Source organism: Ixodes scapularis, unplaced genomic scaffold, assembly GCF_016920785.2.
Source record: "Ixodes scapularis isolate PalLabHiFi unplaced genomic scaffold, ASM1692078v2 PGA_scaffold11__112_contigs__length_91849675, whole genome shotgun sequence".
Taxonomy (NCBI): Eukaryota; Metazoa; Arthropoda; class Arachnida; order Ixodida; family Ixodidae; genus Ixodes; species Ixodes scapularis.
The window spans coordinates 51,562,745-51,588,796 of NW_024609837.1; the positions used below are offsets into that span (position 1 = coordinate 51,562,745).

The 26,052-nt window shown below is 46.2% G+C and overlaps 1 protein-coding gene across 1 annotated transcript; it reads left to right on the plus strand.

Moving 5' to 3' along the window:
- Positions 1-2,437: 2,437 nt before the first annotated feature.
- LOC8053994 (cell division control protein 48 homolog B) lies at positions 2,438-26,052 on the plus strand. Its single transcript, XM_042288903.1, has 9 exons — positions 2,438-3,667; positions 4,638-4,805; positions 7,500-7,667; positions 10,461-10,673; positions 13,590-13,731; positions 19,213-19,253; positions 20,473-20,589; positions 24,310-24,432; positions 24,782-26,052. The coding sequence occupies exons 1-9, from the start codon at positions 2,573-2,575 to the stop codon at positions 24,935-24,937; spliced, it is 2,223 nt and encodes a 740-aa protein (XP_042144837.1). The 5' UTR covers positions 2,438-2,572; the 3' UTR covers positions 24,938-26,052.

Genomic DNA, 26,052 nt, shown 5'->3' on the forward strand with positions numbered 1-26,052 from the left:
CAGTGTTCGGCGATGACTCGGACCCAATCAGTCGCTTCGTGTCCGACAAATGGCGACCGCACTCTCCGAACAAAAAATAAAAAAAGAAAAGGTGTATTTTTCACTCTTTGTCCCATATAACGCGCCCCAAAACTTCAGTTGGACGTAAAGCGCCGCTGACGTCGAACTGGCGGCTTAAACTTCTGCGAGGGGCTCGATAACGGTGCGGTATAACTTATTAAATTACTAAAGCACGCATCGGTGCCTTCTTTTTGGCAGCTTCTTGCCGAAGTTTTTGAGCGCCGACCAAAGCCCTGCACGTAGACGCTGTTTACTTCTCAAATGTATTAAGTGGCTGCCATAGCTGCACGGTTGCTGAGCGTGAACTGACGGCGAGCTTCCACGGTTGTTAGGCAACGTGCATTGCACACGGCATCGAGATTCGCGGTCTTAGCAGCCCGTTCTGAGCATGACCAGTGAACAGCGCGCTCAAATATGGCGCCCATCTTTGCGAAACACGACCCAGAACAACGAGGCACGCGATGAAACATTTTTTGACAGAGAAAATGCGGGCGAGTTGGTAAACTTCAAACACCGTAAAAAGCCCAACACACACACTCACACACAAAGGGGGGAACATGTACTTTTTTTTTGTCTCGGAGTTTCACAACGTTAAACGTTCTCAATATTTTCGTGTTTTTCATCAAAAAAAGAATTAAAATAATAATAATAAGAAGAAGAAGAACTGTTGCGAAGCTGGCTTTCCTGCGTACTTATTAACCATCTTTCATGAACAGAAACGTGAGGGCGCAAACGGAGCTGGCGCGCAGATTACTATCCCAATCACGAGACTGTATGTTCGTGTCGTTTTTTGCTTCCTGCAGTCTCCTGGTTGAGTTATAACTTATAACCTCCTTCCATTCGTTTCCGACGCTGAGAAGCCCGCCCTCGGGCTCAGTAACTATATCAGCAGCTTTTTTTAGCGTACCATCAAAAAGTATCCAGCAGTAAATGTAAACTTCAAATGCTCGTCGTGCCCCTGCAGTTTTCTTTCTTTGTATATTTACTTGACTCGGGAGAGAAAAAAGGGAAAAAGGAGACCCTGCTCGTTGATTTGGATTTTTTTGTTCGTCAAAACGAAACTTGGATGCCAGGTCGCCAAAACGTATGCAGACGAACGCGTGCGTTCAGAAAGCAGCGATGTTCAATCAATTCGGGACACATGTAATATACATCGACGCCCGTCTTGCAAAAAGGTTCCGTCGACTTTGCCGAGACTTCTCCACGGACCCCGGTCGCTGCAGACACCAGTTAAAGAAAGGAATTCGGCGATAACGCACGAACTTTCACCTTTGCCGCCACAATCTTCGCCGTTACCCCAACAACGGCGGAACACACAGAACGCACCCGTCCTCTGATCCCGTCTTCGTATTGTTCGCCGTTCTCGATCCCCAACCCCGGGCGCAAGGCGCGCTCGCCTTACGCCCGGGGTTGACGAAAAATTGACGAAAAAAACTCGTTTATCACAAAGCCCGCAGTCGTGGCCCAGTTTCACGACGAAAATACGGCGAGTCGGGAGAGCTAGGCTCTCAATCGAACGCGAAGGTCACTTCGTTTTAGGTGTAAACACTTTTATTCCGGCCCTTTTATCGACTAAACGAGGTCAACGGGACCAATTCGTCGGGTTGGGAACGTGAAACCGCTTCGTTGGAGACATATGCGGCTCCAAATCGCGAACAGCTCAAATTTTCCCGGTGTGCTTTTATCGGAAATTACAGCACGGATGCAGTAGCAGACGAAACTCCGCACGAAACACGAAGCGTGCTGTCCGCTCGAAGCATCAACATAATTTTTTTTCGGGTAGCGGCGGTTGAGGTAAACTCTGTTTGCGGACAGGGGCCCGTGGATCGGGCGTGGAAGGGGCACTCACCTGTTGCACCAGGGGAGCGATCGTTCTTTCGATGGACTTTATCTTGATGTCCTGGTCCCAGGCATCCGACCCGCCGCCGGCCGCTGCCATTTTGGCCGAAACAGACGCCAGGGCAGGGCGGTGGCGCTGGCATCGCGCATGCGCCGAGTTTTTGCTTTGAGACCAACGACTACCGAGTTGAAACAAGCAACGATTCTCTTTCGGAACAGGAATATAACCGATTACTTATTAATTCGGCGTAGTGTTCGCGTTTTTAATTTAGATTTGTATTTTGTCACGTGACACAAGCGAAAAGTCTTGGGTAGTATCCATTGTGCTAGTACAAGCAGTATCGCATACATACAACCGCTGTCCTGCTCCCCAAGTGCGTACAATTGCGCACAAAGAATGCAATCGACATTCATATTTCGCTATGGTCCAGCTGAGTTTTTATATTTACGCAGATAAAAATTATAACAAAAGAGAAGCGTATTTAACGTGTTCTTAGAGCAAAACCTCTCTAAAAATAATATGAGTGAGGTAAGGGAATATTGGACGCCAGGAGAGGGTGACATTTGTGTATTCTTCCGCCGTCCCAGGTTCGTGTTTTGCACGTGGTTGTGTTTACAACGTCGACATGATGTTCGGTTGATCAAGGAGTCGCGGAGAAACGTGCATAAAAAAATGTCACTGAGATATGTAGGAACGGAAGATAGCCTTTCTGGTTCCCAAATCTGCAAGATACCCCTTTCCGCCTTCGTCGCGAAGAAATGGACGCCTGGCTCGCCGGCCGAGATCACTGTGGGCAACGAAACATTTGTGTGCCTTCTCTTTCCCCATCGCTACACGAGCGATGTAGTTTACGTTGACAAAACTGTCCGGCTACAAAAAACCTGCGGCGAAGCAACGATCAAACCGGGCCCAACGTGCGTTCACGTAGACACTGACATCAAGCTCTTCGGCAAAGCCGAACCGGCAACCGAGGTGGCGGTAAGCGTCGTGTTAAACTCGGTTCACGACCTCGTAAGATGGCACGGCGTCCACCGCGATCGCTTGCGCCATTGGGTCTCAAAACTCCTACGCAATTACCACGTCCGACCGGGTGCCGTTGTTCGAACTTGTCCGCGCACACAACCACTGCCAGGCTTGTGCTCGATCTACTCTGTCATCATCGAAGCGATCGGTTCCAACGTCGCCGTCTGCAAGGTGACCAGTGGCTCGAAGATCTCCGTTTCTAACGTAACGTACTTCTCACCCAAAGACCCGGTCCCGTTTCCCCAAGTTTGGGAGAAAGCGATGCTAGAGCCCGTGTCGCTTCTCAAGAAACTATGCACGTTCCCTTACAAGTTTCCCGAAACACTCAAATCGGTCGGGCTTCGTCTTCAACGAGGTGTTCTCTTAACGGGACCGCCCGGTACCGGCAAAACGAGCGTGGTCCGGAAAGTAGCGCATGACATCGGCGCCCATCTGCTAACCGTCAGGGGCCCCGATCTTTGCCGATCGTTGCCGGGCGAGAGCGAGGAGCTGCTTCGCGGGATATTTCGGGAAGCGGTGATCTTGAGCGACGTAGTGCCATGCATCGTGCTCATCGACGACGTGGATGTGTTGTGCGCCAAGAGGAGCTCCGGAAGCAACCAGCACGCCAACCGGCTGGTGACGCAACTGCTGACGCTTCTGGACGGGATGGAGGACAGAAGGGGTGTCTTTGTTGTGGCCACGACTAGTAGACCTAACGCCATCGATCCTGCCATGAGGAGGCCTGGCCGGTTCGATAAAGAGGTGAGCAGTTTGTCCAGGAGTGAGGAGAGTGACTACATGTTGTTTTTCCCTGAAGGAGAGCACATGATCGTCCGGACATTCATAGGATGTTGAACTGATACAGCGTCATACAGTGACCACATATACAGGGTAGCAATCAAACCGGTGGCAGTCAATTCGTCGAATGACGTTTCTTTGACAGATTGTTTCATCGACAGCTTCCTTCCATGCACACTGGCACGGCTGCTGGCAGACAGATGGTAGCTTAGCTCGCCAAACCCTTCGCAGTTCCCACGAGGCTTGCCATAAGTTCGAGCCTGAGATTGCATTCCATTTTCCATGAGCAGAGTGAAATGGGGGGTTGACTGCACATAGTGTGGCCTCTTTTGAAGACTAGGATTAGGGTTTGCGAATCTGAGCTCCACTATTTGAATCAATCAATCATTGAAAAAAACTATTGACTGATTGAAATAGTGGAGTTCAGGCCTGGGTGGCCTGAGCTCCGCTATATTTTGGCAAATTTATGCAATAAATTTTGCAAGGTCTTCCACAAAATGTTAGTATTGAGATTTTGATTTAAGAAAATGAATCAATAAAAAGGTTTTTACAAAACGACGCAGGTCCTTATATGTCCTGTGGACGTCCTATTGTGGGACTTGGGGCAGCATCATTGAGTGGCAACGTGTTGCTTTTCCCCCCAAAAAGTGCACAGCCAATCGACACATCCAGAACCTCCATATGACGTCGGGAGTGGTCACGGAAGTCCCGAGGACATTGTGGTCCGTCGAAGTATTGGCAGTGTTGTCGCTCAGGCATGCAAGACTGCATTGTATGAGAGATAGTTGATGTCATGCCTGCCAGAACTGTGTTGCGCACTGGTCAACATTGTTATCAGGCAACCTGGTGCATGCTTCTGAGTCTTCGAAAGTTGACTCAAGTTCTCTCGAATACCATGCTAGAACAACCTGTGACATTATGTTGACTGTTACAGTTGCTTCTGGGTGCACTGTCAACAAAGGAGAGAACGGACATCTTGGAGATGGTTGGGCTCCAGCTTGGTCTTGGCTTGGATCACCTCGTCCTCCCGACTTCTGGTTTTGTGATCAGCGACATGATGGCGCTCCTACGCGAGTCTCTCGTGGCAGCTATGAAACGTGACGTAAGTGACTTCGACGTTGCCTTGTGCCGGACCTCTGCTTTAGAATGCTGTTTTGTTTCGTTTTTGTTTATGAGAAAATGCCACAGCTCTTTTTAGTATCACCTGGAAAGTCGAGTTGCCAAACCTTGAGTATAATTCTGTCTGAACGTCTGCTGAAATAACCTACAAAGTTTTATATGTGCAAGGGCAACAAAATCTGCTAAATTTGGCAGATGACGTGCACTATGCCTGAGGCATTCTGATCTTTGGTTCCTTTACTTCTCCGGGCACAGCCCACAGATGGCATTACTGGTATGATCCGAGTTAGTTCATGAGACTTATCTGTTCTCATGCCCCAAGTGCCACATTTTGACATCGTCGTCTGCAGTCACAATGCTGCTGCCATCTGCCAGAGATTAATTCCAATGTAGTCTCTGTCACCCTGTCCTTGTAATGTTTTGCTTACAAACTTCAGCTATGTTTCCAAACAACATGTGCACAGGCCACAGTAGATGCTGCTCGTACGCAGAGTCTGATACGATGCAGACAATGTTTGTGCTATGACTGTTCGCGTTGTAGAGAATCAACTGCTTGTTCCACGTGGATGCCCATGTCATTGACATGCAGAGCCAATGGCGCACGTTGCAGCCAAAGTTTTTGTTTCAGTTTGTTATCATGTCGGAAACAAGATTTATGTGAGAAATATTTCGCTTTTTGGGAAACAGATGGTGGCGCGCTGTTCATTAATACTTCTCAAAATCCATTACCCTAAATATTTTGGAGTTGAGTGGAATTTCCCTTTATGTAATTCTGAAGCACCATCACCTATGCACAGCATCAGCTTTCGTGTTCCAGGTTGTCGAGGCTAGCAGTTTCCACACTTTTCCAATGCTGTCGAAGTTACTTTGCACAAGCACATGGCATCGTTTTGGGTCCCTTTCACCCGAGAGCTGGTGCGATGAGACGGAAGACAAAGCCACATGCTCTCATTGCAGTGTTGGGCTGCAGCACTGCAGAAACTATGCTTGCTTTGGTAATGTAGACCAAAAATGTTGATGCCAAGTATAGCTGAGTAGTACTTTTATTTCTCTTATTTATCTAGCACTTTGCATGTATGTAATACTTTTCCAAGACACTGTTTTAGGGTTATAAAAGTTACCTCTAGAAATGCAACCTGTGATATAGTTACAGTTACCATTAAGATTATTACAGTCCTTTGATGATTTCTTCAAAGTGACCAGCAAAGAGCCTGCAGAGAAGTGACTCACTATTTCTTATTCTTCTTATTTAGTAACTTTTTTTAATGCAAAAGCATTAACTGTTTCATGGAGCGAGCCAACGTCATCAGCTTTGAAACCGCGCCAGACGGCACCTTAAATCCTTTGTCCAAGTGAAGCCAGCTCCCAGCTATGAAACCATGCGAAAAGCCTAGCCAAATGGCGCCTAGTTTCCCCGATCTCAAGAGTGGAGTAAAGCTGATGAATTTTGGCTTCAATCCCATTGGCTGGCGCGCGTCGACGAGGTTCCCATTGGCCGATGCGCATCAGTGTCAACGACCGCCGCCCCATGTGCTGCGTGTTCGTGAGGCAGCGGCTCCAGCGCTCCACGCCTAAGATCAGTGCGCCGAGGACAGTGCGTGCGCTCGACCCTCGATGCAAGTACGCTGCAGACGAAGGAAGGGCGCAGAAGAGCGGCGTGCATGCTTTTGCATTCACAACTCATAAGAAGTGCTTAGGTGTACCTCGAGCTTTATTTTTTTTATGGCATGTGTAACTTTCTCAATTCTGTTTGTTGAGAGGAGTTAATTTATTTTCAACCAATGGCTCCTACCTGCGTTCAGCAATAGAAAATCTGCAGCTTTGTGGTGATCCATACAGGTGCTCTAGAGGCGTAACTGGTGGTTTCAGCAGATATGACCCAAGCCTTTCTGCAGCGAGCCATGCCAAACCAAGCCACAAATATGTTTCCTTCTATCCTTAACACAACCGATAGGGGCCAACCTGCATTGATGTAGCGTACAATTTGTACTCTACCCGACGGCTTGCTCTGAATGTTAGCTTGTTTGTGCCAGTGACATCGCTACCTAGTCTTGGCATTGGCAACCAGACCTTGAGACAAGTTCTAAACCATAAAACTTCCTTTTCTTTTAAGAGTCAATGTTTTTGTTGTGATCCAAGGACTGGAAGCAGATATGCACATAATAACCATACAGGTGTGTTACCATACCATAACGGCCATGCATCTAAAATGGTCCCAAGGTGGCAACAAGTTATGTCATAGGGGCCGTTGTGACAAGCTTTTGGATGTTTTGCAATCCTGGCAGTTGGTCGTAGATGTTCTGACAAAAAGGGTGAGCGGACGCAAGGGTCGCCGTTGTCCCGTCTCGTGTCTGCCTTAGTTTCTGTCGACCATCTGGCTGCAGAATCAGCTACAGGAAAACAGCCGTCTGCCGCATCTTCCTCCGCTGCTGTACAGCTACAATGATCCCAGCAGGCAACAGCATTGTTAACTCGATGATCCGAGAAGATGTCGTTTTTAAAGCAGCAAATAAAAGAAAGACTTTATTACGGTTAATAAGGTTAAAAGAATGACGAAGAATACACTGCAAGGTTTTTGACGCAAGCTTCTTTTAACAGTGTCTGGAAGCTGAGTGCACCATAACCGTACCACCTGTTGTTCTTACACACTGTCAACGTTTGCTGTCTCCCACTGCAGCCATCAACTCAGGGCGAAGCCGCTCTGATGAAGGAGGACTTCGAAGATGCACTGAAGCTGGTGAAGTCGAGCCTGAGCAGACGCCTCGAATTCGCAGTCGAAGTCACAAAGCGCTCCAGCTGGGACCAGCTGGGAGGCATCAGCAAAATCCAGAAGAAGCTGAAGACTGTACATTGCTTTCTTTTTGTCCTTCCCTCAACAACATTTACATCCAACGGACATCCGAAGGATGTCTATGCAGGGGTCTTAGGGATAAATGATAATATTTCCTGGAGAAGGGGAACAAAGGGGACAAAGGACAAACACAAATCTCCCAAAACAACTCCTAATTCGCTCAGTTGGTAGAGCGCTCCTCTGGAAATTGATAGGTCCCTGGTTCGATACCAGGACCAGGCGGAGTTTTTCAGCGTGCACCAGTCACCTAGCTTTGTTGGAGATTTGTGTTTGTCCCTTGTCCCCTTTGTTCCCCCTCTCCAGGGATTATTATCGTTTATTCTGTTTAGCTCGCCTGGACCTTTGCATCAATTAAGACTTAGGGATGTACCCTAGACGTCTGACTCAGGCGCTGAAAATGTCCCGTGTGAAATGTCAAAAGGCTTTGAACAAGGGGTGACCAAAGTATGGCTTGCATGCCGCATCTAGCTCTCTGCGGCTCCAAGTGCAGCTTGCAGCTCCCTGATAAGCATACTGAGAAATATCATCATCATCCGTTTGTTTTATGTGCTCATAAACAGCCAAGAATATTGATATAGAAAAAGAAAGCTTGCATTTTGGCAGCCTTGCGCTAACGTACGTACACAGGACCGACCGGATAAAGGGCATCAGGGTCAGTGACACAATCAGTAATCACTTAATTAATTTAATTTGCTGTGGCCACCGACTGAGACGAAAGGAGAAAAAAATGCCACATCCCGTTTTTATTGTGGCTCGTCACCTAAATGGCTCGTTGCGTGTCCATCTGGCCACCCCTGGTCTGGACCAGTAATTTTCAATCCTTCCTCAAGGCATGCCAGATTTTGAATGCGAAAGCATTAACTGTCTCATGGAGCGAGCTGATGTCATCAGTTTGAAGTGCAAAAACGGCACCTAGTTTCCATTCGCTGGCATGTGTCGACAAAGCTCTTATTGGCCGCTGCGCTCGTCAGTTTCCATGACCGCTCACCCCATGGCGCTGTCTGTCCATCAGTGCGCCAATAACACGGAGCGTCCAAGGTCACCAGCGGAGCACAGGCGCTGACTGGCAACGAAAAGTATGCAGCAGACAAAAAAGGGAGCGGACAAGCAGCTTGCATGCGTTCACATTCAGAACTCAAAAGGAATGCTTAGGTGTACCTCGATCTTTTTTGACGATGTTGTGAAAAGGAATCGGAAGGTGGGGACTGGTCCCGCGTGTGGTTCCGGAATACTCGACGGTTATAGCCTAGTGAAACCCAGCGCTCTAGATCACAAAAGTAGTCGCGGTTTTCGTAATCTCGCTGTCTTTCCTGCAAACTTGTGCCACATGGCCTGTACTTCCGCAGTAATAGCCGATTGGTGGTTGACAGTATCACCAGGGTGTGCTGCAATAGAAAAAGTGTATTTTTTTTTTCATGGCTAGAGTTATAATGAAAATAGTATTATCATTTACATCACCAGGTGGTCTATATACGGGGCGTTTTTTTTAAGGCTTTACAGATTTGTTTTAAAGAAGCCGTAAAAGCTACACTAACGTGGCCTGTGCAGGTGAGTTAAACGGCCAGGGGGACATAGCATCGGGGTCAAATTATCACAATAAGTCAGCTGCTTAACTAAAATATGTTAATTATCCTTTGAATTAGTAAAAATAATCATATGGTCCCAATCAGAAACTTGCTGAGCATCATCGTAAACCCCCTCATCAGTCAATTTTAGGAAGACGCAGAGCACACGAAAAGAGCAGTGGACCGCTAACGTTACCGCTCATGCAGAAGGCGCAAATCTACCGGCGCGATAACATGCTCAAGCGGTTTTTCCGTCTCTTGTCATCCACGTTATCTCACCGTTGCACGAATAATAACTTTAGTGCACTGCTGCGTTTCACGTCCACCCAAAGTGTTTCTAAAAATGACTGATTTAGTGATTTTCGATCATATTTTGCAAATTTCTAATTGGAACCTTATGTTTATTTTCAATAATTAAAAAGTGAGTTAACAGACTTTAGTTAATTATTCAACTTATTGTGATGATTACTCCCCTATATTATATCCCTTTGGTCGTAGATCTCCCCTGCACAGACCGTATTAGTGTGGTTTTCATGGCTTTTTAAAACAAATCTGCAAAGCCTAGAAAAATGACCCCGTATACACCAGAATGCCGTTTATCAAGAAGCCTGCATTTGCCCACACCAGGTGTGGGCACCGCGTGTGCGCAGAAACGAGATTCGCGTGACATAAAGCGTCTGCATATATGCAGTGCCAGCAGCAGTACACCACAGTGGCGTGAAATCGGACAGTTAAGTTGGTGTATTAACGGGACTACCGTAACATCCCGAAAGATGCCCCACCACTTAAAGATAACCCACCCCATATTTCAGGCTTGAATTGCTATTCTATTTTAAATGTAGAAAAAAAGCCCATTCCTTGTAATTGTAGTGTGTGGATCGACGATGGCCTCACGGTAAATGTGGCGAGTTAGCCAGGGTGCGATATATGCAAACATTGCTGACTGGGAAGTACAGTCATCTTTGCTCCCTTGCCTCTGGCTGCAACAACAAGCTTGGTAGAGAGACATAATCTGAAAATAGCTTCCTTTTTTTTTACTTTTCTCGAGCGCACGTTGAAAGTTAGCCCACTCCTTATTTCTAGCCTATTTGCTCTCGATTTTTGGGTGGGCTACCTCATCAGATATTACGGTGGTAAATGTTGGTCCTTTGCCAGGCTCCCTTCATTTCATTTCTTGCGTGGTCAAAGTTCAAAACAGAGTGTGCCCCTGTGTTTACGGCAGGCAGTGGAGGGTCCCCTGCTGCGGCCGTCGTCCTTTGCGCGGCTGGGGCTGGCGCAGCCGCGCGGCCTGCTGCTGGTGGGGCCCCCTGGGTGCGGCAAGACATCCATCGCGCTGGCCGTGGCAGCCGGCTGCGCGGCCTCCACCGTCTTCTCCGTGGGGGCGGCCGACGTCTACTCCCCCTTCGTTGGAGACTCGGAGAAGGTTGTCGCCAGCGTGAGTGGCGGCTCGAAATATCCTCGGCTCTTTCCTAAAGTGTGCAAAGAAGCGACTATGATAGCTGTTTTAGAGGCCCACACTTTTACGCGTATCTCCTGTTCATTTACCGCATTTTTCGGTCTATAAGTCGCACCTTTGAGTAAGACAAGCTGTTTTCAGAAAAAAAGTTAGTATAAATATGGCACCTACTATAGGTGTGTATGGCAGTGGCAAATTTAGCTTTGTCCTCCGCTTCCTTTGCCACAAGCAGAGCCATACGTTGAGAAGCTGTCGCCAGTGGCTGTTCGGGGAGTTGCACGCTAATCGATTTTATACGCACTTTTTAACGGATGCGGCGTGAGATTCACGTGGTGTGATGTGACGTTGCCGTGGCCATCTGGCGAGTGCAGTGCGAGACTTGTATGTGCAGGCGTCCTCAACACATAAAAGTGTTAATCGGTGCGTTGCAGCAGCGGGCACAGCTCTTTGGTAGCACATTCATCTCACAGTCGGCGGACCCGGGATCGAATACGAGCAGCGTTTACGTGCTTGGAGAATGTTCTTTTTCAAGCATTTGGCGATATTGTAATGAATAGAAACATAAACTCGATTAATAAAACTTAAAATTAGCGTTTAATGCTGCAAACTTGCGCCGAGAAACATAAAATAACAAAGACCATTCTTTGAGGCGACAGAAGGATGACTTGCTCGAGCAGCCATCCGAAGCTCCTTTTGTAAGCGCGTGGGTATCTAGAAGTTTGCGAGCTCGAACAAGCAACAAAATTCTCGAGTCACCTTGGAACATTCCGGTCATGCACACAAAACACAAATAAAAAGGGCGAGCGCTGGCAGGGATCAAACCCCGGCCAGCAGCATGGGAGTCAAGCCCGCTGTTGGCTGAGCTATTTGCACGTGGAAATATTGATAGGAAAAGCCCCTGACAGTTATTCCTGTAAAAAAAAAAAAGGGATAATTAAAATAAGAGCACTGACTTGACACACCAGAAAAGACAATTTTATTAGACGTTTCGCCTCCCATGCGGGGCGCATCTTGAGTAGTTACAAAGCAAATGCAAGGTTCAACTTCAAGTCGACGCTATTCATCGGGAATGTCCGTATAAGCTTCGTGGAGAGGGCCGCGGTTTTTGTTACACACGGTGTGTCCGTGCGGACAAACCACGATTCTAGGAGTTACCAGAGCCTTTATCTATTCTCCCTTGCCAAAGTCGTAGCGACTGCAAAGTTAAAAGAATGCTCTATTGTCCACGAATGGTCCGCAAGTTCAGTCTTCAGTCGCGTCACATAGGATGCGTACGTGACATTGCGATTGTGTTCTTTGAGTCTGGTCTCTCTCCTCCGTCTGGTTTCACCAATGTAGGACGCCGGGGATATCACTGCAGGGGATCTTGTAGATAATGCCTCTCTGGACGTGTGCCGGGTTTGGGTCCTTTGGTTTAGAAACGGAGTTTCCAATAGTTTTAAATGGCTTGTAAACAGTTTGAATGCCAAGGGGCCCCGAAGCGCGGCTCAGAGGTCCGGAGACTCGATTGACATAGGGATGCGCACGACATTCTTATTTCATTCTCTTTCGCACGGTTGCACATTTTGTTTCATTTGGTTGTCGACCTTATGAACAAACCGCTTTGGGTGATGACAATTCTTCAAAATTTTCTGTAAATGAGTCATCTGATTTGCGCCATGGAGCTCGTTAGATGGCACAGTATTTGATATGCGTGCAAACGATTGCACTACCGATTTCTTGTGTTGCACTGGGTGATGGGACAAGAAATCCAAAAAAATTATCTGTTTCACATGGTTTGTCGTACACACTCGTTTCAATACTGTGTTTCGGTCTCTCCTCATTACACAGACATCTAAAAAGGGCAACTTGCCATGATGTTCTGCTTTAGAAGAAAACTGTACCATGGGGTTTTCTTGTGAGGCAGACCAGCATGGCAAGTTAGGCTAACCTGCTGCGTTCAACGCTTCAAAAAGTATGAATATCGCAGTTCACCTCGAAGCGAATGTCGAACAGCGTATTATTCACAACTAGTATTTGAATATTCCCACAGCACTAATAAATTACATTTCGGCTCTACTTTCTGTAAACCAGGGGTTTTCAAACTTTTCGTTTTCAGAAATGCCCATCTCTCTCAAACAGTAACCAAGAAACCTCTTCTGGTCCAGGCATTTGCGCGACAAAGTAGTGCCCAAGCTTAGACTTTGTAAACAATAATGCACATAATTGGGGAGCGTGTGGCACACGCTTACACATCACTATAGTCGGTGACAGGTGAAGAATGATGTGGAAGCTCCTTCCACCCCTTTCCACTTCAGCGGAGCAAACGGTAGAGAGGAGGTCGCCTCCTCTTCGGCAAGCGCTCTGCTAAAGTGGAAGGGGGTGGGAGGAGCTTCCACTTCGTTCTTGACCTGTCACCGACTATAGATGGTTCACACCATAGTGCTAAAGTGAAGGACCTGGGATGGCCGCGAGGAAATTTGCAAGCTAGGGGAGCCTTTAGAGGTACTCCAGAGAACCCAGCTTGAGATCTCATGCTCTGAACCAGGCTTCGATAGGACGCGCCCATTCTCCAAGACAAGTGTCAGCGAATGCTGTTTGACCAACTACAGTGGACCTGGTGGTATCCCTACGCCCCAGTAACGCAGTCAAGCTGCACTACGATGCCTGCAACGCGTACCCCACCCATGTCTTTCTTCTATGCCCAACCACCAGGGTTGCAACATCCGACAACGTGGCGCTGCAGCTTTTACGACGTCATTCGTCACCACTTCAGAATTAATTTGGATGCTCGGGCGGAATGGGACACTAAACGGACCCATCCCAGTCGCCATAGCGCCACTAATGGGCCTTTGCACCGAGTTCGTGCTCGTTTGTTGCGGCGTACCAAATGCATTCTCACCGGCCAAACCGCAGGTGTTCCACCAGGCGCGTCTGCGGGCGCCCAGCGTGGTGTTCATGGACGACCTGGACACGCTGGTCGGCCGGAGGTCGGCCGAGCACTCCGGGGCTCAGGACCGGGTCCTCTCGGCGCTTCTCTGCGAGATCGACGGCATCGGTACTCGTTTTGTGGCTCTCACCGCTAAAGAGAAGACACTCAATTATATTTTGTTTGATAATGAAACCAACTTCTTTCGAAGAGAATTAATTTATTTACCGCAATAATGGTCTTGCCAGACTCATTATGAGTGTCGCAACTCAAAGTGAGTTGTGAGAACGATTACGAAACGGGGTTCTATTTTGAGACGTCGCATCGACCTTGAAATAGAAGCATGTTTCGGAATCTCTACGAACTCAAAGTGAATCTCGCAATAAAAACATTGCACTAATCTTTCTTTTTTTTTTTTAGAGAAGTTTGTTATATTGCTCTTTTTACTAGGGGTGCGCAAAAATATTGAAATTTTCGAATACGAATAAGACGAAAAACGGGCTTTGAATATTGAATCGAATATTGAATATATGTCTAGTAATAAAAAAAATTGAAAAACAAGAGGTACTAACAGCAGGTTTTATTGCCTTTTTAAAATAAATCAATGCAACTGCATTTTACTGGGCTGCGGCAGGCTAAAGATATGGTGCCTGGAACGTGTCTCCGACTGGTGTATTTACCGCGTCCAAGAAAGTGGCCCCTCGATTTCCGCCTGATGACATCATAGAAGTGTCATGCTGTCGCCGGTCGCGACTCTGGCGGCGTCCCAACAGCAATGGTGTTTGTAGCAGATGCCTGATCTGCTCCAAGTCGCTCTCAAGTGTAGTGGTCCACGGAAGTTTCGGCAGCCAGAAGTTGAAACGCCATGACGACAGCGACACCCGTGTTCGGTCGTGCTACTCGCAGCTTTCTCGTTAGCATTTCTACGACCAACCGTCAGGATTGCGACATGCGACAGCATGACACTTCGGCTTCTGTGACGTCATTTGTTGCCACTTTGGGACCACTTTTGATGTATGGGTAGTATAGGACGCTTAACACACCAGTCAAAGACGCACTCCAGGCACCATACTAGAGATACTTCTAGTAATGCACTCATTACAAATTATCGTGTAGGAAAATTAACTGCTCAACTTGTTCAGAAAGTAAGTGGTCCCTATGCACAATGACAACATTTCCGCCAGTAGAAAGACCCTTTCACTCGGGAAACCTGCGAAATTTCACTAAAGTTCGAAGAAGTTAGACTTATGGACAGTGTTGCCCGGCTGCTACATGAATATTTCGAATTTTGGGAAACAAATAATTTAGAAAGTACTTTATTTTATATTTCATAAAATGTTTACCAACGTTTACACCATATAAAAGCGAAAATATGCGCTTTTAACGCTTTCATTAGTTATTAATATGAACCAGTGATGCCAATATACCAACAAATATTGCACTTTTCCTCCGCCAGGTGGAGTCAACTAGTTGTTTTTAAATTTTCGCGCATGCGCACAAAAGTCAAACTTCAGTCGTACCTTTGTCGAACATCCGTTGAAGGTTATAAAAAGTCTAACTTGGTCGAACTCGAACGTGGGCGGGTTCGCGACAATCCTAGTTTTGACTGCGCGGGAGTGGCAGGAGTTGTTGTCAATGGCGATGCAATGTTCTGCTCGCACCTAGCTTTTTTTTTCTTTTTTTATGTTTCAAACATTTATACGAGATAACTCTCTCGAGATTTATTTTATATTTATATTTCACCATTGAGGTTTATTTTATTGTATCAATTTATAGAATGCACAATTACATCACATATTGCTATAACAATGCCACACAACAAACGGCTCGGTGAAAGAGAAACCGCAACTGATCCTGATTGCTGCCATCGGACAGGTAGAAAATTGAGCAGACCGATAACACACGCATCATACGCATTTCTCAGTGAACAAACATATTCATAAGGGAATGCGTGGCAGGCAGATTATTCATTACTTGCTCGAATACTCACAGTTTTTGCGAATATTCGCCGTTTTTTCCGAATATGCCATTTTCGAATCGAATATGTTTCGAATAAGGAAATTATTCTATTCATATTCGAAATTTCGAATATTTGCACACCCCTTCTTTTTTTACTGATGTTGAGATCATTGAAGTGTTGCTGGTTGCTCATTTCATGCATTGTTTGTGGCCAACCAGTTTGAATGCTCATTTCTAGCGGTTAGCCCTGTTTTTCATTGCACTGCCTTTATGTGTCCTGTCAAGTGGTGCATAGCTATGTTTGTAACATTTAGAAGGGCATAAAAGAACCCTGTAAACTTTTGCTTGTTTATTCTAACCTTTCTAAAGTTACAGACACTTTTTCATGTGCTATCGGAAGAAAAGTAATTTGTTACGAACGTAGTTAATCCCAGCAAAAACAGTACTGTAATATCCAGAGTCATCGTTCATCTCCGAGTCATTGCCCACCTCACTTTTTGGGTGAATATAGATTTCCAAAAAACACAGAGTAATCACCCGTCCCCACAAATTCCCCAACACGGACTCCGCGATCCACAAAGATTCATCCTAACTGAATGACGCAGCTGTGGTCCTTATGGCTGGAGGACGTCCGTGACAAAGTAAAATGAAGGAGGGAAAGACACTTCGCTTTGTTTATGCATTTCCTCCTGAATTTCCACAACACCAAAGTCAAAGCACCATGCATACAAAAACAAAACAAAAAAAAAAAAATTGGAAAGATAACGCAAGCAGTAACCCATTCAGGGATTGCGAGGTCTGGAATGTAACTGCGGAGTGTAAGATCAAAGTTCGTCTCCACCAAAATGGTCACCGCAGGTCACCACAAGCCTGTTCCTTCTCTCTGAACGTCGCAATTGTAGTTGGTAAGGTTGTGCAATGTCGGAAACAAAGCCGACGGGTAAATAAAGACTTGCCGGAACCCCTCACACAGCCGTTTGTAGAGCATCCCATTTCAAGCTTTGTATTCGTGGCGCCGTCCACGCTACACAGCAATGCTGCCTCAACCCGCATTGATAGCACGCCGCGCACGGATGCAAGCATCAAACAAGATAGTTGCACAAGAGCCTCCTCCTTGCATTTGATAAGGCGCCCAACCTGGCCTTACACCAAAGCGTTTGCCAACGCGATCACGGGCTTTCCCGCTCCCCAGCATCGCTCTTTGTCGCTTCTTTCGCTTGCTTGCTCGTCGTGCCTAGTACCACTAAATGAGCTGCGCTTAGAGTCTAGGCACTCTGTTCCTTGACATTCTTGTGGTGCTTGTGCAGAACAGACGCAACTGCCGATTGTCATGATTCAAAAGTGCGACTTCCTCAGCATTAGCTTCGGTGTTAGGAAGCTCATGTAACATTGCTTTGCTCTATGGCAGGGGTGGCCAAACCGTGGCTTGCGAGCCGCATGCAGCTCTTTGCTGGTCCAAGTGCGGCTCGCGGATCCCTCGTAAGAAGACCCCCCCCCTTTTCGCCCCTTTCCGCGTTTCCCCAGGGGAAAAAAAAAATAAAGGATTTCAGAATAAAGCACACTGCAACTTGCTGTTTGAGAGCCTTGTACTCCCAAACGTGCAGTCGTACAGCTTTGTGCCCCCATACGTACTACACCCCCCCCACACACACACACAGACACACACTCCCCCGCCTCCCTCCTAGTCAGACGAGCACGTCCCCAAAAGGGGAAATGGAACGCGTTTTAAATCAAAAGACAGGTTGCGGTTTGGTAGTCTCGTGCTACAGCTATCTTACATACATTTGGACTGCTTTTGACTCGGATAGATTGAAAGTAGTTTGAGTTTCGTTTATTGCTCTGGACAAAAGTTTGACCCTTGACCGCTCCCCCCCCCTCGCCCCCCTGCGGCTCTTGGGAGTTTCGTGGTTTTGTGTGCGGCTCTCAGGCCGGGTCAGCCTGGCCACCCCTGCTCTATCGTAAACTGTTTAAGCATTAGTGGAGGACGGAAAAGCGTTTCCTATGATTTCAGATGAAGCTTCTGATAACTGACAACCACGATTTTAAGCCACAATATGTCCAAGTGTCGTTACTTTGAAGCACAGTTTATTTACGCTTGGGAGAAGAGTCTGTTGGTTCAAGTCATGGATGAAGAAAGAATAAAACAATGAAAACTGGGACAACACAACCACATCTTGTGGTTGTGTTCTCCCAGTTTTCATTGTTTTATTCTTTCGTCATCCATGAGCTTATTTAGTGGTGCTAGTCACGCCTGGTTGGGCATAGCAGTGTTAGAAATGTGCTTTCACAGAACAAACGTTCATGCTTTATGCCGATCGGCGGTGCTCATCGTGCGTATGCAAGCAGGGGACCTTGGGATAGTTACACATTCTTTCGTGAGCATTTCTTACATAAAACAATTAGGCTAATTCGAGTTTTGAGTTTAATGTATCTCTTGTGCAGCTGCGTTAGATATGTACAGAGCAATGGGCGTCTTTCTAGCTTTTTTTTTACAGAGGAGCTGTTAAGGGCTAGGTTCCCCAGGATCGTGTCCGTGTATGTCGACACAACCCTACCTGGACAGCTACCGCCATCTATAAGCGACGGCGGCAAGCACACAACCAGTATGGTTTCTGCCGTCGCTCATAGATGGCGCCAACCTTTCCAGCTATAATAGAAGAATGGATAGTTGGGCACGTTGGTGGGAATTCATTGTAGGAAACAGCGCGAAAAACAGACGAAAACGAAGAAGAAGCACACAATGTATCGAGTACAGCTCCGCTTGTCTTCCTTCTTCACGAGAGTGGAAAGGCTGAAAGATTTTTAAACTTTTTTTTGTGCTTACCACCGAGGCATGGCCCACCCCATCTTTTTCTTTGAATTTCAGGCGGCAGCAGGTGGGCGACGACTTGGGATATCACGATATCTGGTTTTAGTTACTCTAGTATTTATTTCACATCTTCAGTGATTTCAATGCCACCGTCGCTTTTCCAGTTTTGTATCGCTTGATCTGGTAAAGCAATTGGGGATATTTTAATAAACATGCGAGGTAAGCTCCAAGAGTGACCCTATCCGTGGTACAATTACCTTTTTATTCTGATCACCCTTATCTGTTGACCCATTTACGAGATAAAAGGTAGTAGTTTCATTTTCCTGATTTACATCTCAGAAAAGTGGCATGCCGCAATGTTTGGTCGTGTTTTTATTGAAGATAAAGGCCTCGCATCATTGTAGTTTTGGGTTTTCCGTGATGCTGAGGGCACATAGTTTTCGTTTGAACTCTAAAAAGAGGAACTAAAAATAGACTTTACCCCTCAACGGCTTCCAGTATTTGGGAACTCTGATCCTGAACTTACGAATGTTGTCTTCGAAATGAAATTTGTTGCCTTCAAAACATAATTCCTAGTCACAAATGGCGCGGGAGCAAAATTGGAAAATAGTCAGTCCTGCCATTTGTTGCCGAGCCGCAAGCTAAACGCTGAGCGAGCCTGGATCGTCCAAATTGGTTGAGTGCGCGAGTCAGCAAAAGCGGATGAGCTCTACTCCTCCTGAATGGTTTGGGGAGGGTTCCATGTTGCCGAGCTAGGCTCGTCCATAACGGTTAAGCAGTTAATGCCCTTTTAACAGTGACAAGGGAAGGTATCAGGTGCTTCACTATCTTTTTTCTTGCAGGCTCTGGAATTCTTCATCGGCACACTTCTGATGTTCAGCAGGTAATCTTTTCACTAACACCTTATAATAAAGCATGTGGGAATTGTACCAAAATGAGTTGCTGGGTAAATTGGTTATACATGTTGAGTTAAACAGCACAAATAAGGTAAGGAAGGAAGAGACAACAGGAACGAAAGAGCGCTGACTCACAGCTGAGGTTTCAATGAGAGTGTAGTAAAAGAAAAAAAAAAATCAATCTAAAACTGTAAAAAAAAAAAAAAAAAAAAAAAACTTTCAATTTTTTTATTTTGGTGAAGAAGAAAGAGCAGCGGAGCAATAGCTTCTCTTCTCAGTGGTGGCTTTCCAGGCGAGCGATCGGCTCTTCTTTTGCTAGGGAATCTGAAGTGCTCGACGAAGTGGAACTTTAGGCGATAGCGGCCTCGTGGCGGTTGCGGAACCATTCGCGCTGCTGCACACATCACCGCTCGTTCCACTCCTGCTTTTCTTCCTTGGAAGAAAGGTTGCCGCAATCTATGAGCGACAGCAGCAACCAGTTGTCTGGTTGCCGCGGTCGCTTATAGATGGCGGCAGCTTTCCGCAGTTCAGTGTCATCATTTTTTTGCTGGTGGACACGATCCTGGGGAACCTAGCCCTTAACAGATCCGCTGTAAAATGTAAGATGTAAAAAAAAGAAAACGGAGTTCCGCTCCTGTTTATTGAACATTCAATGAACGCAAAACCAGCAATGTCTATCGATAAAGCATGGGCTAACCACGGCAGCGGTACAATCGTCCTGCGCCACTCGGTTCACAAGGAGCTAGTCCTTGTCCACGGGTCGACACTTGTCGTACCCGTGGCGTCTGCCATAAACACCCTACCTGCGCAACCTTGCACTTGCCCAAGTCCTACGCCGACGTCCAGGAGAAAGAGGCACGCACCCCTGGTGCACGGGCTTTCTATTGGTCAGAAGGGCAAACAGAGGTCAAGAGGCGGCTTTGCTCTTCCGAATCGCCCCGCATGCACGAAGCCACGGAGGCTGGCTTTTTGTGAAATCGCAGGATGCTAGAAGCATTATATATTCATTGCTTCACTTGCCTGCCGCTTACACAGAGACCGAGGTAACTACAACCACGCGGTGTAGGCTAACGTAAAACATTACAAACGAGGCAATAACAGACAGAATAATAGCGCACAATTCCGTGATCCTTACCCTATAAAGCTCTCGAACTCTGGCTTGTGGTCCTCACTCCGTAAAATGAGGGAACTCTGATCCATGTTCAGGACCACGTGGGGGTCATGGTGGTGGCCACCACCTGCCACCCAGAGGCAGTGGACGAGGCGCTCTTGCGGCCCGGCCGTTTGGACCTGGTTGTTTACGTGCCACCCCCCGACCTCGAGGTGAGTCTGGGATTGGTTTCTTCCCCGTTACTTGCGCCTCGGCCTCCATAACCCTCCATTATTAATTTGTTTGTTAGGGCACCTACATCGCCTGAAGAGGCATTTAGTGGGGACAGACACAGAATGATTGACTGCAAAGCAGAAATGAAACCTTGATTCCACGTATCAAGTTAGAATTGCACCAGATGTGGACGGAGGAACTGTTATCTGTGTTGCATGACTTGATGCAGTTTCATGACTCGAAGCGCTTGTCTTGTCCTCTCCCTTTCATGTACCTGTTTTCTTGCGCTCATGTATATAGGATGTTTAACCAACTAGCCTAGACCTTTCTTTTAACTTGACGCAGTGTTGGGTATAGTACATCTAAAAAGTACTCGAAGTAAATTACCAAGTAAATTAGAGGTGACATACACAAGGTAAAGTCGTAAGTACACTGGGTGCAATTTACTTAGAAGTAAAGGACTATAGATGTAATGTAATTTTAAAGTGAAGTACAAGTACTTTTTAACACAATCTTTCATGATGCCCAGTGTTTTTTTAACTCTGGTATGCATTGCCCCAGGAGTAATACAGGATGCATCAGTTATTTTCGGAAATGGCGGCAAGTATTGGATAGAGTCAAGTGGCCACAGAGCAGTTGTTTTACTCTCGCTGGCAAACTCACAATCAACTTATAAAGCACTTACTCATATTGGTCTTATTGCCACCATTACTTCACTTGGAGAATGACCGGAGGACATCTTGAAAGATGATAACACATTTTCACATGACAATACACATTTTTTTTGTTTTGAAATCGTGCAAATGTACTTGTACTTTCCTCGGAGAGTACCAGAAAAATATACTTCAAGTAAAGTACATGTTTTCGAAATCAACATCAAGTAGTGCTTTAAAGGGACCACGAAACGATTCTGAAATCAAACTTCATCCACCATACGTTCTGAAAGGTGTGAAAAGAAACCCAAAAATGGAGAGCCAAAAAAAGTTCTTCGCTATAGAACTTCTAAAAAAAAAAAACGGACTGTTTTAGACCTTCTTTCCTTTGAAAGCTATCTGCCTTTTCACTGCGATGCATCCGCAGAACTGAAGCACGTCAACCAAATTCATGTTGCCTATTGGGTAAGAGCCTACCTCACCAGCACCACGATCATAAACAACAAATAGCCGGCAAATGTTTGCTAAAAGTTTTGTTAAATAATATTCAGATCCACATTTTGTAGCATAAATAGAGATGTGACGAAAATTGCCGAATTTGATAGTGCTCGGAGCAAAGTGCCATCTATCGTGTGTGGTAACCGAAGCAAAAGAAAGACTCGACTGTGCCTGCGCAGTCAACCCGCAAGCGTCGTCTGCTGAACAGGTTTGCTCCTGGTCGCGCTTCCTTCGCAGAGCAGACTTTCGTTTTCTGGCTGCTCATGTAGTGTTTACATTGTTAGTGATCGATCGCTCGGTCGCCATGCCGAAAGGCTGCAGCCTACCGAAGTGCCCAAATTATAGTTTCCGCAGTCCGGTGGTTAAAAAGAAACAGTTGCAGTTTCACCGCTTGCCACTCGATGAACCACGTTGAAGTACTTGGTGCAGGCTCATTGGTTTGAGGTACCCCGGGTCTAAGATCATTCGTGTATGCTGGGAACATTTTGACACCGAGCGTGATTGCAGCCACATTCACATTGTTCTCTGCGGATGCGGGCAGGTTCCAAAAGCCCTCTGCCGATTTCGATGAAGAACCGGAGTCTTTGTCGGAAGACTCTCCACACTTCCCAACAGGCATACCGGCGTATGGGACTAGTCCCATGCTGTCGCTGTAGGGCAACATATCTAATTGCATTTCGCTCAACTGTGATGTGTCCACGGCTATCGCGGTGTTGAGAGGCGTCGATTCAGAAAATATTTCGGTGGCATCAGCGCCATCAGCGCAGTAAAACCTACCAGCACACCGCCAACTCGCCGCCGCTAACGCTCCCATTCTCGTACTGCCGAGAGAACTTTGGGTTCCGATGCCGGTGGACGTCACGACCATCAAACTTACGCCGCAGCTTAAAGGGTCGATATTTCATTCATTTTTTTGTGTAGAAGTTAATAAATCGAGACGAAAACGAATGCCTGTTCGGCATTCAGTGAACATTGAAGGTAAATGTAAAATTTATTTGGCAAAAGTAAAAAGGCCATTTTATGGTCCTTTTAAATACAATGTACCGTATTTACTCGAGTAACAGCCGCACTATTTATGAACAAGGCCCTTGCGTCTGCTTTCCCGTGGCACACATACACAGCCAATCATTGTGTTGAGCGAAAAAGACATGGCAAAAAACTAGAATGAAAACACAATTCTACACACATATGCCATCTTCACAGATGGTATCTTCGCACAAAGACGTTATCTGTGTCCTGTAAACCGCTGGAATCATGCTGCCGATCGCGGTGATTGGCAAGCCGCATGCTCCGCTGAAAAGTGAACCCTTAGGCTTTCTTTATAAACGGTGCCGCTATTACTTGAATAAATACGCTACCTAAAGTACTCCCCAACGTCACATGTCAGATAGTCACGTGATCCACTATTGGATCTGAGAGGAGCTTATCCTATTCTTGCAGGTGACCGTTCTCCGAACCGCCTTTGTTTTGTTTTTTTTTGCCTTTTTTATGTTTTTTTAAATTTTAGTGACCGCAGGTTTTGGAATACACCCGGACTCGCAGATACCGATATTGTTGCAAAAAATGTAATGTGAGAGTTTGAGACGAACGTATTTCCGTCTCTGTCTTGGAGGTTTCCAGCGCGGCCACGGTTTAAGTTCAGTCATGCTAGCTCCGAGATTATAATCAGAAATCTAATCTTGAGTGCAATTGAGTATCTTTTTCTAACTGGCTAGTCTCTAAGCCACGTCTGAATAGGTCCCAATTGCACTCTCATAAATACCACATTTCCCCGTCTGTGACAGGCACCGAGATAAGGGGACATGCCAGTACCATCTAAGTGGTAGCCCTGGAACTTCATTAAAGTAAAGCGAAGGTTATGAGGTATTTGCGAGATCAGATATCTCATAATATCTTGACATTGTCAAAAGTTTTTCAATACCATAATGATAGAAGGATGCACTGAATATGGGAAATATGGGCAAATGGCAAGTGTTCCAGAGCCACCCGACAGATGGCGGCACCTGCATAGGTGGCGAAACTTCCATCTTTCTGTTACATCTTTGTTGTGTTAAGTCGGGGTAAACTTTTTAGTCGCGACTTCTCCCGACTTTTGGGACATTTTTGCAAGCGCGAGGCTGCACTATAAGCTCGATTGCAACCAAACGCAAGTCTGTGACCAGCCTTTAAAGCCTATACTTATAAAAAAAGTGTGTGCAGGTCGCACCGTCGTATAGGATGTGCCGAAGGAAATTTTGGAAAAAGGCTGCGACTTGCACGCCGGAAAATATGGTAGGATAAACCGCACAGGCGACAAAATGAAATGTCTCCTTCAAAGACAACTACTAGATGGTGGCTAGGCTCAAAGTAACTGCTTTCGAGATTGGCAGACTCACCTGGTAGCTGATTTTTTTGCCGAGACCATTGAATTGTGGCTCTCGGTTTTGATGTGCAAAATTGCTTTTTGTTTTTTTTTGTTCTTTTTTTTTTTTTCACATTCAAAGGATTTGTGTATTTGTAAACAGTGCTACTTTTGTTTCTTGTCGCGGAATGTTTTGGAAATCATATCCCCTTCTCTCGTCCGCACAGGCACGTCAGGAGATCCTCAAGATCCGCTTCTCCAAGATGTCACTCGGAGATGTTGACGCGACCGCCGTCGCACGGTCTACGGAACATTTCACGTCTGCCGATCTCGCAAACCTCTGCCATGTCGTAAGTTCTCCTCATAAGTTCCCACCAAAGAATCTTTTATGTATTTTATACAACAGTTACGCTCGACCGACAGACAGCTCAAGATGCCACAGGGCACCCTTGTCCAACAACGCCCTGTGTGGTGTCGCAGATAGTTCCGAGCTAATCAATCTTTTATACCGACTTTACGAGAGGAAACGGCCACACATGAATGTGATGTTTGGTTTGTTTAGTATGCTTAGAGTCCATAGATTGAGTTACAACCATAAATAATCTATCGCAAAAAGTGGTTTAGTGTCCCTCTAAGACACTATACTTCAATTGGCTCTTCCTTTTTCATTTCTCACAAATAATTTTTCTTTGTCTACAGGCTGGACTGGAGGCTCTTTCGGAATCTGGGTTTGAGGCGCCGTGCGTCGAACAGCGCCATTTCGAATGTGCCCTCGCCAAGGTCAACCCTTCGCTTACTCCGCAGATGCTCGAGGCCTTTGAGAAACTCTGTGCCAAGCTGTGCAGGGTCAGGTGACCAGCAGCCAAACGAGCAGGCTGCAAGAGGCACACCACAAATTGGAACAGAGCTAAGTGTTGCCATACTGTGTTTCACTATAACTTGGAAAAGGGTGAAGATCACAGCCCCAATGACTCAATCGGCATGCTGGAGCGAAGCGTGCAACAAGGGTGGAAGCGCTGCGCCAACTGCGCCGTTGTGCGCCAGTCCACTTTCGCTGCCCCATGCTGCTCTCGAGCACAAACGTTAAACCAAATCTTGCCGAAATAGTGTTTTTTTTTTCTTTTTCCGAGTTGCAAATGTTTTTGTTTACTGGTTACCACGTTTACCTTCTTGTGTTTGTTTAGATATAATTCTTAACCGATGTGGTCGTGTCGACGTCAGGGCGAATGACTGTCATCCATATTGTTTGAACCTTTGAAGATGCTAATGAAGTGCCAAGCACCCATTTTCATCTAAAGAGAACGACCATAATTTATTCCGGACCAGGTAAATAAACGCAGCATTTCGTTTCCTTTCACGGTCTCGTATTGAGGAGCTGTCAAGCGCCAGCAGCACGAGGAAAAACCGCTCAAATGAACAGCGCAAGAAAAAAATTTTGTTTTTACTGTTCAGAAATATGCCGTATTTGGACGAATACGACCGATATGAAATAAAAGTAATGCATTTATTCCTGTTCATGAGCACGAGCTCCATAGGAAGGCCTACACCTCGTACCAGTGCCTTCGAAGCACTTGTTTGAGCGGGGTACTTTTGTGCCTTTAGTGCAAAAGTTCTGCCAACAACGTGTAAGTGTCTGATCTCCAAAAATGGGAGGGGCTCTGTCAAAAGTACCAAGGCATAAAGTTGTCATTACTTTCATTTTCTTTTTTTTGCAGAGTGGCGTTGAACATGTACTCAATATACCGCATGCACTACATCGCATATATAAACATAACTACGAGCTTGCTAGCGTGCTTTTACCGATCATCTCTCGGTAAAGCGATAACTAGTCTACAAAATTAAACAAATATTTGTCATAGGTAATTTTTTTTACCCTCTGTTTAGGACTTTTTTTTGCTGAGACCGCTTCTGCGCTCATTTTTGTCATAAACGCAACAATAAAAGCGATACTTGGCTGTCTCGTCTGTAAA